Raw genomic sequence first — 15,654 nt, forward strand, 5'->3', positions numbered from 1 at the left:
CCTCTCATGAATATATGAACCTGTGAATACAAGGTGCCATTACTGATGTGGTCACTCCTGCTAATGAGCTTTATGTGCACAGTCAAGCAGGAAAAGAATCCCGTTCTGCTAGCAGATCTGTTCCCTGCCTGTTATGCCAGCGTTCACATTACTTGTGCCTCCTCTGCACAGTAAGTAATACGACCATCCCATTAGGCACAGAATTCCTAAGAAACATTTTAATGAGGTAATTAAAACCTGCTGCTAGAGTGTAAGTATGGCCAAATTCACTTTAACAATTTTTTTACACTACCTGAGAAAAACAGTATATACATCTAACTTAGAAAACATTTATTTTTAATTTTAAACTTTCAAACTTGCCTATTGAGGATAAACTTTTAACACTTCTGGAAAGCAATTTAGCAAAACCTAAAAGTGCTAAAGGTCAACTGCCTATGTCTGTTTGGGCCTGTGGGCTTCTTTGTGGGGCACTGTCTGATGGCTAATTTATATAAAACAACCCTGCCCAGAGAAAGAACACCATCCATAACTAGGCAGGTAGTCCTGGGGTATTAAAGAAAGCTAGCCAAGCGTAAGTTTGAAAAGAAACAACAAAGCAAGCCTGCAAGCAACAGTCCTCCATGGTAAGTCTTGACTTCCCTCAATGGCGTTCCCTCAATGGCGAATTGTGTTCTTGTTGTGTAAACCAAGCCAACCCCTTTCCTTACCAAGTTGCCTGTGGTCAAAAATGTCTTATCATAGAAAACTTGAACAAATGTGCTTGGAGATATCTACCTGGACTAGAATGCAAAAGTAGAAGACTGGGCATGAATATAACAAAATTTCCAATGTTCCACAAGCAACTGAAGATGGATGATAAATCCAGTGCACTAATTTAGTCTAGGTTCTTATCTTGGTTTCTGCAAGACCTGGAACTGAGGAGAGGATCCAGAGGAGGGGCTGGAAGGTAGGAAGAGGAAAAATGGGAGAAACAAAGAGGAAAATGTAGCTTAACAGACTGCCTGCCTGGAAAGTGAGAAGTGCTTTATTGGTCTTGTTTCCACTTTGCCACCATTATGAGGAAATCAAGAGCTTACTAGCATCAGAAGAGACAGAAGAGACAATAAAAAATGAGGCTAGACAATGACAGGTGGCCCATAAATTTCTGAACAAATAATAATAATACAGTTTAAACATTATTATTTTTGTGCCTGTTAATTATCATTCTCATGACTATAGCTAACTGATACGTCATAGTAACATAATCACTATATAGTATAATGGTATAGTACTTTACAACCCTGGTCCACCTGCCCAGGGCTGGCACCTCCACAAGGTAGGCAGTCCAATCCACAAAAAAAAAAAAAAAAAAAAAAAAACCTCCCTACAGCCTTACCTACAGGCCACCTGGGAGGCATTGTCTCAACTACTTTCCATCTATCTTTCCAGATAACAAAAAGCCAAACAGAACACCCATTACATAAAATATTGTAACAGAATTTTTATAGGTTTTAAAAATAGGGGCTGGGCATATGGCTCAGAGATTATGACACTGCACTGAATATTATTCCAGAGGAACCAAGTTCCATTCTCAACCCACATGGCAGCTCACTCGTGTCTATAATTCCAGTCCCAGGGGATCTGATGTCCTTTTCTGACCTCCATAGACATGCAGGCACGAGTGCATGGTACAGAGCACTCATGCAAGCATAACACCCATAAACGTGTGTGTGTGTGTGTGTGTGTGTGTGTGTGTGTGTGTTATATGTAGGAAGGTAGCCTTAAACTGACATATGTCTCCACCCACCTTGATGGTGCTAGAATAGCCATCTGTGATGATTAATTCTAATTGGCCAGCTTAATAATTAGTTTATTGTTTGAATTAAGTTTTTGCATTTTATTTTTAAATTCCTTATAAGTGTTTTGCCTGCGTGTCTGTCTGCAGCATTTGTATGCAGTGTCCACAGGGGCCAGGTGAGGGCGTTGGACCATCTGGGCTGGAGTTATAGACAGCTGTGAGTTGCTCACTCTGTCACATGATCTTGACATAAAATTTTGCTATTCACCTTAAACTCAAATATATCACAATGATCAAAAATATCATCTTGAGAAAATGTTGAAAAAATGGTCATACTGTTTTAGATAATTTTGTGAAAATACTATAGATCGCAGTATGTTCTATAATACCGCTGTGAACTCACCCACCATAAAGAAGAATTCTTCCAGTGAGTTGTAAGATTAAAAATTAAAGACAAATGTGTGTAAAGTGAGACTTATTCTTCATACCATGACAGGTGCCAACGTTTGAGAATATAGGAGCTACCTCACAATGTTTATTCACTTGTGCATTACAGGTTTTGAATGATTATTATATATTAAACAGCCATTCACGAGGTCGTGACACTTAAGCTCCAAGTTTGTAAGGGTAGAAATTATTCCTGGCTGTAGAACAGTTATCCCCACTCCAAAGTTTGGAGTTTCATACACCCGAGGAGAAATTTAACCAGATTGCTAAAGCTAGGCCACAATCATGCACAAGAGTGATTACTTTTTGCTAAAGTAATTGTATTTCAACACTGCAGTTTCTCGCTGACAAAACTGACTTTGTGAAGGTCAGAAAGCTCTCCAAGTCAAAGACGACTTTCGGTCGGAAGTGAAGGGGGCCAATTCAGAGGCCAGGCAAGAAAGAACGACGTCTAAGACTGGGAGTTGAAGGCCACAAGCGCGAATCAACCGCCCAACGCTCTCGCGTCTTGGCTAACACAGTTAGTCAACTTTTTCAAGCACTCAGGGAGACCTCAGTTCCCAGGGAAAGACCCCAAAGGCGGGAGAACACGTTCCCCAAAACTCGCACGTAAAACACGAGACATAGTACGCAGGAACTATAGCTGGCCACACATTCCTCCCCTCCTAGGATGGCGGGAGAAGAGGGTGACAGAGAACACCTGGGACTAGGAACAGAAGCTGCGGTCATTCCGGAGACAGAAAGGCCTGCACTAGGTTGGGAAGAATGCAGGCAGGCCTGGCGCGACCGCCGCAAGCGAGGCCCCGACCCTGCCCTGAGGCTGAAGGGCCTGGGAGTCCCCAAGAATCGCGGCCCACGGCTGGGTCCCCTCTGCGCTGGAACTTGACGCTTTCGGCGGCGAGGGCCGCTCGCTCCGCTCGCATCCACACACTAGCAAAGCCAACAAAGCGCCTCCGAGCCGGAAAGCCACGCCGCAGGCCGGGCTGGCACATGCGGAATCCCGCTAAACCCGCCAAGTGAGGCGGACGGATGCCCAGGCCTCGCTCACGCTGCCGGAGGGAAGCAGAGACCCCAATCACAGACTGACCTTGGAATCTCCGTTGCACAGGGCCATCGGGGACCAGCGCGGCGGGCGCAGACCGCTGGCAAGGCCTGGACGCGAGCAGCACAGCACCGGGACCGGCTGAAGCGTGAGGCACAGCAACAGCCCGGAACCTGGCCTCGGCCTCAGAACACAGAAGCGCGCGCTGTTCCCTCCTCCAGCTTCCGCCCGACCGCCTCTAACCGGCCCCGCCTCCTGGCCCCGCCTCCCAGGCGGGGCCGTGCAAACTCCGCCCTCATTGTCACTCGGAGAAGAAAATACCCAGCCTACCAAAAAGGAAAGCATCAGCCATGCCCCTAAGCAGGGCAGTAGAACTGGATGTGATAATTGGCATTAACTAAGTAGTGGCTACATACCATCTCAAACCTCAAATCTTTGTAAACTGCAAGATACATTTAAGTAATGGATTCATTGTCACAATAAGAGTGGCTCAATTTTTCTGGATTTTTGTTTGTTTTTCTAAATAAGGTCACTCTGAAGACCAGACTACCTTCAAACTTAACTTAGATCTACCTGCCTCTGCTTCCTAAGTGCTAAAATTAAAGGTGTGTGCCACCACTCAGTTTTTTAACAATAAGCTGTAGATTTCTCATAGAGCCTACCTTGTTGAAGAAATTACCTTCTATTTACTTGATTGCCTGTTTGATTTTGGTTTCTTTCTTTCTTTTGTAACAATGAATGGTAGCCAGTCACCACCTTTGACCCCAGCTCTCTGGAGGCTGAGGCAGGCACATCTAGGCCAGACTAAAAAAATAAGGAAATAAATAAATTTTTAAAAATGTTCAAAGGCTCTTGATCTATTTATCTATCTCTCACTCTGGTCTACAAAGTGAGTTCCAGGACAGCCAGGGCTGGATAAGGAAACCTTGAGTCATTGAGCAGGGTGGCTGGGGAGATGACTCAACAGGTAAGAACTACCTAAACATTGAAGACTTGAGTTTAATTCCCAGAATCTACATCCAACCCAGGTGTGTCCACATTCACCTATAAACCCAGAAAAGCGAAGGACAGAGATAAAAGAAACACATGGGCTTACTGGCCACCAGCCTGTACCCTCAGGTGTAATGAGAGAACCTGTCTCAAAAAATAAGGTGGGGGGTGATAAAACAGAAAACCTAATATCCTCCCATGGCCTCTGTGCCTATAAACGCATGTGCACATAGACCCAGACCCTACCCCCAACACACACACACACACACACACACACACACACACACACACACACACACACTCTCTGAAATAAGAACTTTTACAAGCAACAACAAAAAGAATGGATGGTGTGAATGAAGAAGCTAGGTGTCATTGGTGTTCTAACACACTTGTTACAGTGTCCCTGTGAGTTGGAGACCAGCCAAGACCACAGCCTGGGCTACAAAAAAAAAAAAAAAGGAAAGGAAGTAAATAAAATTGTTCAGAGCTCTCTCTCTCTCTCTCTTTCTCTCTGTCTCCTCCTCCTCCTCCCCCCCCCCCAAATCCCTGTCATGGGGTGATAGTTAATCTTGGCTCTCAGTTTGACTGAGTCTGGAATCAACTAAAAGATAAGCCACTGGGCACAAGTGGAATAGATTTTCTTGAGTAGGTTTTCTGTTGTCATCATGTTCCCACACAAGGAGATCCAAGAGAAGGCTTTTCTTTTCTGATTATGGGATGTAGGTGTTGCTGTGAGTCCATCTACCCTGTCACTGCTGGTAACAGCTTCTTCACTGTTGAACACAATTTTTTCAACCTGCTAATGTGGACTAAAGGCCAGTGGCTCTCCAGGAACCGTTATGTCCTCAGTATAAGACTAGGACAATGGAGGAATCTCAACAGCTGAGTTGTCTGAACAGCTACCAGGTTCTTGGTCTTTCCAGAACCTGTTCAACAACACACACTATTTCAGGTAAGGCACTCTAAGAAATCTCATTTACTATTCTCAGTTCTAGTCTGCTGGAGAGCCCTGAATAATACACTCCGCAGTACTTGGGACTGGACCTGGGGCAGCACACATACTAGGACATCTATTTGCTATATTCCCAGCACTCTTGTTTTTAAACTTGGATTTCACTAAGTTACCCAGACAGGCACTGAACTTACATGGCCTAGGTTGGCCATGACCTTGGGACCCTCTTACCTCATCATTCTAAATAGCTACAATCTTAGTCTTTCACCACCAGGTGCAACTGAATTCCAAACTGCTAAGTTGCTCACTAATCAGAGATCTGGCTACCCCTAGCCTATCTGCACTGCAGCCTGCACCTTTCTACAGTATATATTGAGACCCTATCTTAAAAAAAAAAAAAAAAAAAAGAGAGGAACTGCAGCAGGAGATAGGTGACACAGATAGACTTTATGATAGACTATCAAATAATAAAAGCTGGAACTGTTAAAGAAACATTTTCAGCCATCATAGCAATAGTAAGTTAAGACATGAAATATCAATGAAGGCCAAAATTAGTGAGTGAAAGATAAGAAGTAAGCTTTACTTATATTTATGCAAAGTAAAATATCAAATTTTCGTGTCTTTGCTTGTTTGTGAGTAGGGTTTCACTGTTAACCCTTGCTAGTCATGAACTTGACATGGACTAACTACATTAGCCTCCCAAGTGTGTATGCTACCAAATCTGACAAAAATTAGCAACTTTAGAGGTGCCTCAAGACACACCTTACTTGAGTGATCAACATGAATATCACTGATAATACAATAAATCAGTATTATGTCTCACTTGATGGTCTACGTGAAATGGGAATAGTGTTACTGTAGTTCTGCCTAAATTCATGAAAGAAATGGAAATCAATTGAAGACGTGTTTCACAAAATAACTGGTCTGTGATTGTATGCAGTTACTTATTTCCTTATGAAAACAATACCCCTAAACCTGATCATTAAAGGGGAATTTTCTTTGCAATTAGGACGGGGTTTATTCATCAAGAACAGCTTTTCTCTGTGATACTGTATGAGTTGGTACAGTCTAAGGGCTAGCTCTACCAGGCCTGAGATAGAGAGGCCCAAAGGCTGGGACTATGCTTTCCCATTCACACCTCAGACAAAGCTTTGAGAATATCCTCTGAGGGCTGGAACACTTTGATCCTCAGAGTATCTTCATCTGTCTGCAGCCTCTCTCTTACTTCTGCAACAATCAGGTCACAATTCCCAGAGAGAGTATTCGAGGTAGAAGCCATGTAGCCTTTTTTGATGTTCTTTCCTGTTAAGGATGAAATCTGGGGCTTTTATTCCCAGCCCCTGAAAGCCTTTTCTAATCTTGCCTTAGCTTGCAAACAAAATTGTTTCTTTGCCTTTTATTCGTTGGATGAATTACAGTCCCAGCCCAGATTCACTTCTCATTGCTTTAAAAACTTTATGATTTATGGAACTATGTAAGATTCCAAACAACCAAACAATCCTGAACAAAAATAGCAGTGTTGGAGGAATTGGATAGGATTTCTATCCAAGACCTCAAGAAATATTATAGAGTCACAGTAATAAAATATATATATATATATGGTGCTGGGCATGGTGGTGTAGAGGCAGGTGGATCTCCATAAGTTCAAGGTCAACCTAATCTATAAATTAAGTCCAAGACAGCCAGGAATACACAAAGAAACACTATCTAAAACAAATTTTAAAAAATCAAAAAACCGGGGCTGGGGATTTAGCTCAGCGGTAGAACGCTTACCTAGGAAGCGCAAGGCCCTGGGTTCGGTCCCCAGCTCCGAAAAAAAAAAAAAAATCAAAAACCAAAAACATGAGTATGAATAAGTACTCATAGCTACAGCTATCTGATATTTGATAAAGGTGTCAAAACGTACGCTAACTAAAAAAATGGGATATTTCACAAATGGTGCTGAGATAAGAATACATGCATTTATTTTTTTAAAAGAATGAAAGAAAGAAAAGGAAATAATAGACCCCTCTCTATCACCTTGCATAAAAACAAATTCCAAATGAGTGGGAGAGCGAGATGTCAAACCTACAACACTGAAACTGCTAGGAAAAAACACAGGCAGTGCCTACATGATGTAGGTGAAGGAAAGGACTTCCTGAATAGGACTCCACTTGTCCAAGAACTAAGACCAACAATTTGTAAGTGGGACTTCATGAAACTGCAAAGCTTCATGCTTCACAGCTAAAGAAACAATCAAGTGAGAGAAGAGGAAGCCTGCCACCTTGTATGATAGAGAACATAATAATATCCAGAACACACGAAGAACTCAAAAAAAAAAATCAAAGGAAAAAAAGAACAAATTACTCATTTTTAAAAAATCTAAATTCTTGAATCTAAACAAGAATTCTTTTAAAAAGAGGGGGTATATGGCTAAGAAATATTGTTGTTTTTTTTTTTAACGAAAATCTCAATCATTTGATTTTATTAGTGAACAGATGATACAAAATCCACAAACATCAAATTACAAGAAGGAGCCACAAGAGGGTGGAATTAATTTTTGAAATGGAGCCCAGGAAAAAAGAAACTAGAGGTCACAATCCTGAGTATAAGTTACTCTTGTGCTTTTGAAAAATATTTCGTAAACCACAGCTGTAACTTCTTAGTATCTAGAATTTCACTGAGCTTGGCTACTGTGTTTTCTTTTGGCCAAATGCCCTGGTCTTTTAGGGACCACGAGAAGTCACAGTATCTTTCCGGTAAAATTCTCCTGTAAACTAAATATAAGCTAATTGGGATTTCTAGTAGTTAATAAAAAGGGAGAGACAAATATATTCTTCTAACATTTCCCCCTAGATCCAAGAAAGATTAGAAATTTTCTAAACTGAAACGTAATAATCCTGACTACGAGAAAAAAAAAAAAACTAACAAAAGTTATTAGACCCCAGTGTGTGGTTTAAAACAGCTCAAAATAACTCAATTGCCTTTGGTTATTTATAGGATAGCCAAGGTAGTTCATACCATACTGAACATGCCAGTGATTAAAATAAAAACAGAAACACACACACATACACACACACAAATTCGGAAGTGGAATAATCAATATTTTGGTACAAGCCACTTGGTTAATTAAATTGGCCAAACTGATTCTTGAGGTTTATTCTAGTTAGGCAGATGATGACTTAGAATGGTAAACATAGGATCATGTCCAGTGCTTAAGCATGCTGACTCAAGCCTAGGTTCCCAGCACTTAGGAGACTGAGGTAAGGTTGCCCTGAGTTCCAGACCAGCCTAGGCTACACTGTGAGGTCTTAAAACAAAGAGCAATTTTTAAAAAAAGTCAATCAGCTGATGACTGAACCACCAAACAAGTAATCCACAGTGATAAATGGCCAGAGTACAGGCTTTACTGGGCTACTTCAGAAATCACATATACATTTTTAAATCTAAGCATATTGCTACAAACCTATAATTCTGGTATTTAGAAAGCAGAGGCAGGATGGATCAATGAAAGTTTGTAAACATCCTGGTCAATATAGTGATTTTCAGGCCAGTGGGGGCTGCATAGTGAGGCTGAATCTCAAAGTTCATGTCTTAAAGTTTTACTGCTGTGAACAGACACCATGATGAAGGCAAGTCTTATAAAGGACAACATTTAATTGGGGCTGGCTTACAAGTTCAGAGGTTCAGGCCATAATAAAGGCAGGAGCAGGGCAGCATTTGACAAGCATAGTGCAGGCAGAGCTGAGAGTTCTACTTCTTCATCTGAAGGCTGCTAGCAGAAGACTGGCTTACAGGCAGCTAGGATGAGGGTTTTAAAGCCCACACCCACAGTCAAACATCTACTCCAACAAGGCCACACCCACTTCAACAGGGTCACACCTTCTAACAGTGCCACTCCCTGGGCCAAGCATATACGAACTATAACAGTCTTCTTCCCAAACAGACTTCTGTTAAGATCTTAGACTAGAAGCTGTCCTCCTGTTAGTAGGTGAGAGAATCAGAATAAGAAAAAAAATTTATCCCAGAGAGGAAAAGTATAGAAATTCATGAAAGAAGTAAAAAAAAAATACAGGAGAGTAGAAACAGCATTGCATAGAGAAAGCAAGCCAAACACAGCCAAAGGAGCTCCCTGCTAGAGAGGAGACTTCGAAGCTGCTTCCCAAAGCAGTCTAGAGGCGAGCCAGATGCAAGCAGCCCTCCCCTCATGACCAGCCCACATATGACCCTCATAAATTCTCACAGATCTGGTGAGAATGAATACATAGGTCAGCAGCAGAGAGAAATGTCATTTTGTCATGTTAGTTCACTTAAAAGAATGTATTATTTAAAAGCTGAGCTATCTGACTGATGTCCTGAGACTAGAAAACATTCGTAAGTCTGGGGACCTTAATTTGCCCTCCGAGTGAGGGTAAGCCTAGTGAGACAGTTGTTCAAAGCAAGAAAGTCAAACACAAGAAAAGTGCAGATATCAGGTGGCTAGCTCAGTCTGAGAAGTGCACAGAGAGATACCATCACACTCAGTGGAAACAGGTTCCATCAAGCAAGAATACCCTAGATATTGACAGCTATGAGCCAGAGGCCAGTGAGTAGACCAAATTCTGCAGGACAGCCATCTATCTGTCACTTACAGATAGATTGAGAGATGCCTGATCAGAAGGACACACGCTGCTCTTACAGAAGACCTCATTCCATTACCACATTGCCTGTCATTACAGTTTCAAGGGATCTGATGCCACCTTCTGGCCTTTGAGAGCACCTGCGCACACTGGGTACACACCCAGACAAGCAAACAAACACATATACACATAAATAAAAATTAATTTTAAAAAGAAAATAAGAGGGAACTATAAATAATGGGTCAGTTTTCCACAGAATACTTGAGTAATGCTGAAGAAAACGCTGGTATTAAATAAACAGTAAAAGCCATTCTGAGAAGAGGCAAACCTCGCAAAGTAAACTGTGGCAGGGAGTATTCAGGTGCAGTGTTCTGCAGAGGGTGGAATTTGTGAAACCTGTCACTTCCTAAATCGGGTGTGTTGGTTCATGCCTGTAATTCTAGCCCTTGGGAGACAAGACAAGAGGATAAGTCCAAAGTTATCCTCAGCTACATAGAAAACTTTACATTGCTGGCCAGCCTTGACAAAGTGCCTCACACAAACCTACAGGGGCTGGGCTGCCTGGCGTAGTACTAGAAGAAAGTCTCCACTAGGTAGGTCTGCAAGGGCAGGACCTCTATCACAGGTGATTCAAAGGCCAAGAGAATTATGGTGGTTGAAAAGATAATGGACCCCATGGGCTCACAGATTTGAATACTTGGTTTCCAGGGAGTGGCACTATTTGAAAGGATTAGATGTGGCCTTGTTGTAGAAAGTGTGTCACTGGGGTTAGGTTTGTGTTTCAAAGAGACTGTTAGCAGCCCAGAGTGTCTCCCTCCCTGCTGGCTGTGGACCTTAGTGTAGAAGTCTAAGGTATTTCTCCAGCACCAAGTCTGCCTGCTTGCTATCATGCTTTACACCGTGATGACAATGGACTAAATTTCTCAAACTATAAGCCAGCTCAATGAAATGCTTTCTTTCATAAGAATGCCCAGGGTCATGATGTCTTTTCACGGCACAGGAGCGGAGACTAAGGCAATGATTATTCTCAAGCCTTAAGATTTCATATAATTTGCCTTGTAATTTGGACTTATCTAAGACCTGCCATTTCTTTCTTTCTTACTTCTATAGATATGATATATTGATTCTATGTCTGTCCTATAACTGTACTAATTGTCTTGAGGCTGGGTCTCACTTGGTATCCAAGGCCAATCTGCCACTCTTGTTATGAGATGACAGGAATGATCTATCATTCTGGGCACCATAACTGAATTTTGAAAGTTTAGAGCATATATCTCATGGGTTCAAAATTAGGGATTAATTTCCCTCAAAATTAATGCTATATCAAGTCTTTCATATATTTGAGTATACCCATTATCACCTATTGTGTGATAAAAAGACCCCCACCAAAAAGCAACTTAAGGGAGAAAGGATTTAGTTTGGCTACAGTTCAAGGGTATAATCGATCATAACAGGGAAGTCCTGGTGTTGAGATCTTGAAGCATGTGGTGACAATTGAATCTACACTCAGGAGGCAGAGAGAGATGGATGCTGGACTCCCTAACTTTCTCCCTTTTAATTGAGCCTGGGGAATGCCTTCCTACTTCAAATAACCTAACCAAGACAAAGCTTTAGAGGCATGCCCAGAAGCTACTAACTTAATTAGATAATTCTTTACAGGCTTGCCTCTTTAGTGATTCTAGATTCTTTCAAATTGACATTTGATATTAACCACATTACCTATATTTGATATGTAGATGAGGCTTTGGATTTAAAGTTGATGCCAGTAAAAGGTAAGGCGTTGGGGATACAGGAATGTAATGAGTATATTTTATAGAAGGAGATAAACTGATGCAACATAAGTAGAATGATTATGTCTCCCCATATTATTCTCTTTAATGTTAACCCCTAATCTTTGGATGGGGAGCCTTTGGAAAGTGATTATGTCCTGAAATGGAGCTTTCATGAAAGGAATTAATGCTTTTAGAGAAGGGACTCAGAGCTGGGTCATCTCAGAATTCACAAAGTAGCTCAGGCTGGTCTGTAATGGTGAATCTCTTGCCTTCGTCTCTTCAGTACTGTAATTACAACATGCATGTCACCACATCTGGCTGTAGGCTTTCTTTTAGTTAAAAGGTTGTTTTGTTCTTGTTTGATTTGTGTTATCACTATTCATTTAAAAGCAAAATTATACACATACAAAAAGATTGGGTTGGATAAATACAAAATGTTTCCCTAAAATTTTGCTCTAGTAATTTTCTCCTCTTGTTGGTATTTTTGTTTAGTTGGATACAGAAACTTAACATTCAGTTGACTGATAAATTAACTGGAGTGAAATAAGAACAATTATTAGCTCTGCTGTTACTGCTCATTTCCCAGCACAATTTCCTGTTGCTACCTAGAACAGACCTTGGAGAAATAGCTACAGTACAGTAGGTCATTGCCTTTAACAACCTGATCACAAAAATTTACATCTGTCCACTACAATATATGTCTTTAAAAAACAAAAAGCAGACTGCAAGCAGGCTTCTGTAAAACCTCCACTGCTTGCTCACCTCACCTCGTGGTTTTAGAGTATAAAGTGAGAATGCAAACTGGACCCTATACTGAGGGCTTTCAGGAACTATCTTGGTTTTGGTGGCATCTTTATTCCATTCACAATGGTGTTGGGGTGCTTATTCTAGAAAGATCCCCACAACATAACCACTAAAGAAAAACTAGTACTATATCTAAGTAGTAATATTTGGAACAAATTATTTAAAACACTGATAAAAGCCAGACTGTAGTGAGTTTGAGGCTAGCATGGGTTATATGAGGCCCTTTCTAAAAATAAAAGACATTTTTAAATTTAAAATTAAATAATAAATAGGTTACTAAAACTACTTACTGATTAGATTTGCATCTGCTCCATATGAGAGAGTTCATGTTTGTTATTGTCAGCCTTGTAAAAAGCCCATCCCAGGAGACCAGAGGTCCTGGAAGGGTAAACTTACCATTGTTGCTTTGTGAAATGTCAAACTGCTCTCTAAATATTCATGATTATACCCATACATTAGTGCTGCTTTCAGACTTTGTCACAGAACCTTCTTTCTGCAGTGGACAGCAGCCCATACAAAGACTGACTCAACTGATCAAAATACTGGAAATAAGTGATGGTTGAGTGCTCAGCCCTACCTGAGACGTTTACATTAATAACCATTCCTGGTCACCCCACCAAGACTCAAGGTACAATCTGACAGCTGGAAGATGGGGAGAGTGCTGTGTAATACTTTTCTAGACATAACATGGCTATGCACTCATGAACTATGATTACCTGAACAAGATCAATCCAGCCAACATTACAACACTGATGGGAGAGGGGCTCAGAAGACTCCACCTCTAACTCAAGAGCGCTTGACAATTGTTGGCTACTGGGAGAGGAATCATTTTTCTTTGAGTATGTGGCTGCCGGTAGGTTGCCCATGCTCCAGTGGTTAGCCTCAAAGACACATCCACTAACTGGACTCAGTGGGCTCTAAAAAGAAGAAGAAGAAGAAGAAGAAGCAGAAGATATAAATATGGGAAGGGATTGTAGTGGGGAAATGGAGAAGAAGAATTTTGATTGGATATGATCAAGATACATTGTATACATGTAAGGTATTTTCAAATAATTAGAAAAAAGTTAGAATAAATTCATTTGTTTGTTTAACCCTACCACTTGGGAGGTCAGTCTGGACTATACAGTTAGAATCTGTCTCAAAACAAAACTCCACTAATGTTATATCCATAAAATCAATGACTTTACACAATAAAAAAGAACAAATATAATATCTACTGAGATTGATCTATAAATATCTTATTTGTACTTCAAGGATTTCTATTCTGGGGATATAGTTAGATCTAATGCCAAAGGTTACATATTATATGAGTTTACTCATACACTTCTTCAAATTATATACATATAATCAGGAAAAATATTAGGAACTGAAGAGAATGAGGAGGAGAGAGGTTGGTGCAACTGTAAAGGTTTGATACCAAATAGCAACAGCACTTAAAAGTTCAACACAGAACACACACACACACACGTGCACATGTGTTAGTGCACATACATGTTCAAAAGTTAATTATTCGTCTAGATGCTACTTTATAGGTGTCTACTTCCTATGTTTCTAGTATTAAAGTTAGTAACTTGTTACAAAACTTAACAAAATAGCTTGCCCACTTGGTAAATTCCAAGGCAATATATCATCTCAAAATGGGGATGGGGATGGGAATGAGGAATTGACAGCACCCTGAGAAACAACATCCAAGGTTGTCTTCTGGTCTTCATATGCACGTGCATTCATGTGCACATTCACACACAAGTGTACCCCCACCTCCCAACACAGGAAGACTCATATAAAAGGTCTGTACTTAATTCAGTTATATAACTCTTGCCCCGTATGTGTGGGGCTTAAGGTTTAATCTCAAAGTACAGAGGGAAAACAGATGGGAATGCAAACTTATCATTTTTTCCTCAAAAATAGAAACCAAAAACCCTACTGACTCCATAGCTTTTGTCTCAGTTAATGTTCTCTTGATGTGAAGACACATCATGACCACAGCAACTCTTATAAAGAAAAGCATTTAACTGGGCTTACTTACAGTATCAAAGCTTTAATCCATTATCATCATGACATATAGCATGGTAGCACACAGAACACAAGGTTCTGGAGAAGGAGGGGAGAGTTCTATATTCAGATCCGAAGGCAGCAGGTAGAGAGAGCTATTGGTGCTTGCCTTGGGCTTTACTTATAGAACCTCAAAACACAGTCAGAGTGACACACTTCCTCCAACGAGGTGACACCTATTCTAACAAAGCCACAGTTCCTAATCCTAAATAGTGCCACTTCTTGATGACTAAGTATTCATATATTTGAGCCATGTGGGCCATTTTTATTCCAACCAATACAGTCTTGTAGGTTACTTCCTAAAAGTCTTGCAACTCTAAAATGGATGTGATAAAACTTATTCTGTATTCATTGAAATTGAGATTTTTACAGGAATGACAGCACATACCTGTAATGCTACGATTTGGAAAGTGGAAGTAGAAACACCAGGAGTTCAAAACCATCCTAACAAGTACATATCAAAATCAAGGCTGTCATAGGCTACATGAGATCTCCTCTCAAAAAAAAGCAGAAACAAAAAAGGAGGGCCAGGCAGAATAGTCCATCCCTTAATCTCAGCACACAGGAGTCAGAGGCAAGAGGCTTTGTGAGATCAGGTACAGCCTGGTCTACAAGGTGAGTTTCAAGCCAGTCAGGACCATACAGTAAGAACCTGTTGCAAAAATAAATAAGAAAAATAAATTGAGACTTTTGGTCTCTCATAGATAACACTACAAACTGTTTTCTGTGCCAATTTTTCAGACAGAGTCTTGCTATATTGCCACGATGGCCAGGAACTTCATTTATGGATTATAAGCATGCACTACTCAACCAACTCTGCTCTTCTCTTTAACAAAGATTGGAAGACTTCATGGTCACCGTTTTCCTTTATTTAAAGACTGGGTGTGGTGGCTCATTTATACAATTCTAGGACTCTGGAAGTTAAGGCAGGAGTATAGCTATAAGTTTCAAAGTACTCTTGCCTTCTAGTCTCTGGGGGCACCCCATACCCATTCATCCATACGCAATTCATTCGAATTCTCTCCTTCCCTTCCCTCCCTCCACCCTGCCCCACTCTGACACAGAAAGGGGCGGGGAGGAGGTTGGGAGGAAAAGAAAGGAGAATGAGAGAGAATACTGGGAGTCAGCTAAGTGGTTAATAAGCTGTAGAAAGAAGAAAAATGTGAAGGCGGCAAATTCACAAGGGAATTTAAAGCATTTTTTTTTTAATGAAGAAAGCA

General features: G+C 40.8%; 1 protein-coding gene across 2 annotated transcripts in view; it reads right to left on the reverse strand.

Moving 5' to 3' along the window:
• The window catches only part of Gmps (guanine monophosphate synthase), a 44,911-nt gene extending 31,648 nt beyond the window's left edge, over positions 1–13,263 (reverse strand). The window contains exon 1 of one of the 2 annotated variants that reach the window (XM_032898299.1): positions 13,099–13,263. In XM_032898299.1, coding sequence (XP_032754190.1) covers positions 13,099–13,248 — 150 coding nt within the window. In that variant the 5' untranslated portion in view covers positions 13,249–13,263. Of the gene's footprint in view, positions 1–3,311; positions 3,506–13,098 lie in introns of those variants that run through there. The other variant, XM_032898300.1, reaches the window with a different exon arrangement.
• Positions 13,264–15,654: the final 2,391 nt, after the last annotated feature.

The sequence above is a fragment of the Rattus rattus genome, chromosome 3 (assembly GCF_011064425.1).
Source record: "Rattus rattus isolate New Zealand chromosome 3, Rrattus_CSIRO_v1, whole genome shotgun sequence".
NCBI classification, from domain to species: Eukaryota; Metazoa; Chordata; class Mammalia; order Rodentia; family Muridae; genus Rattus; species Rattus rattus.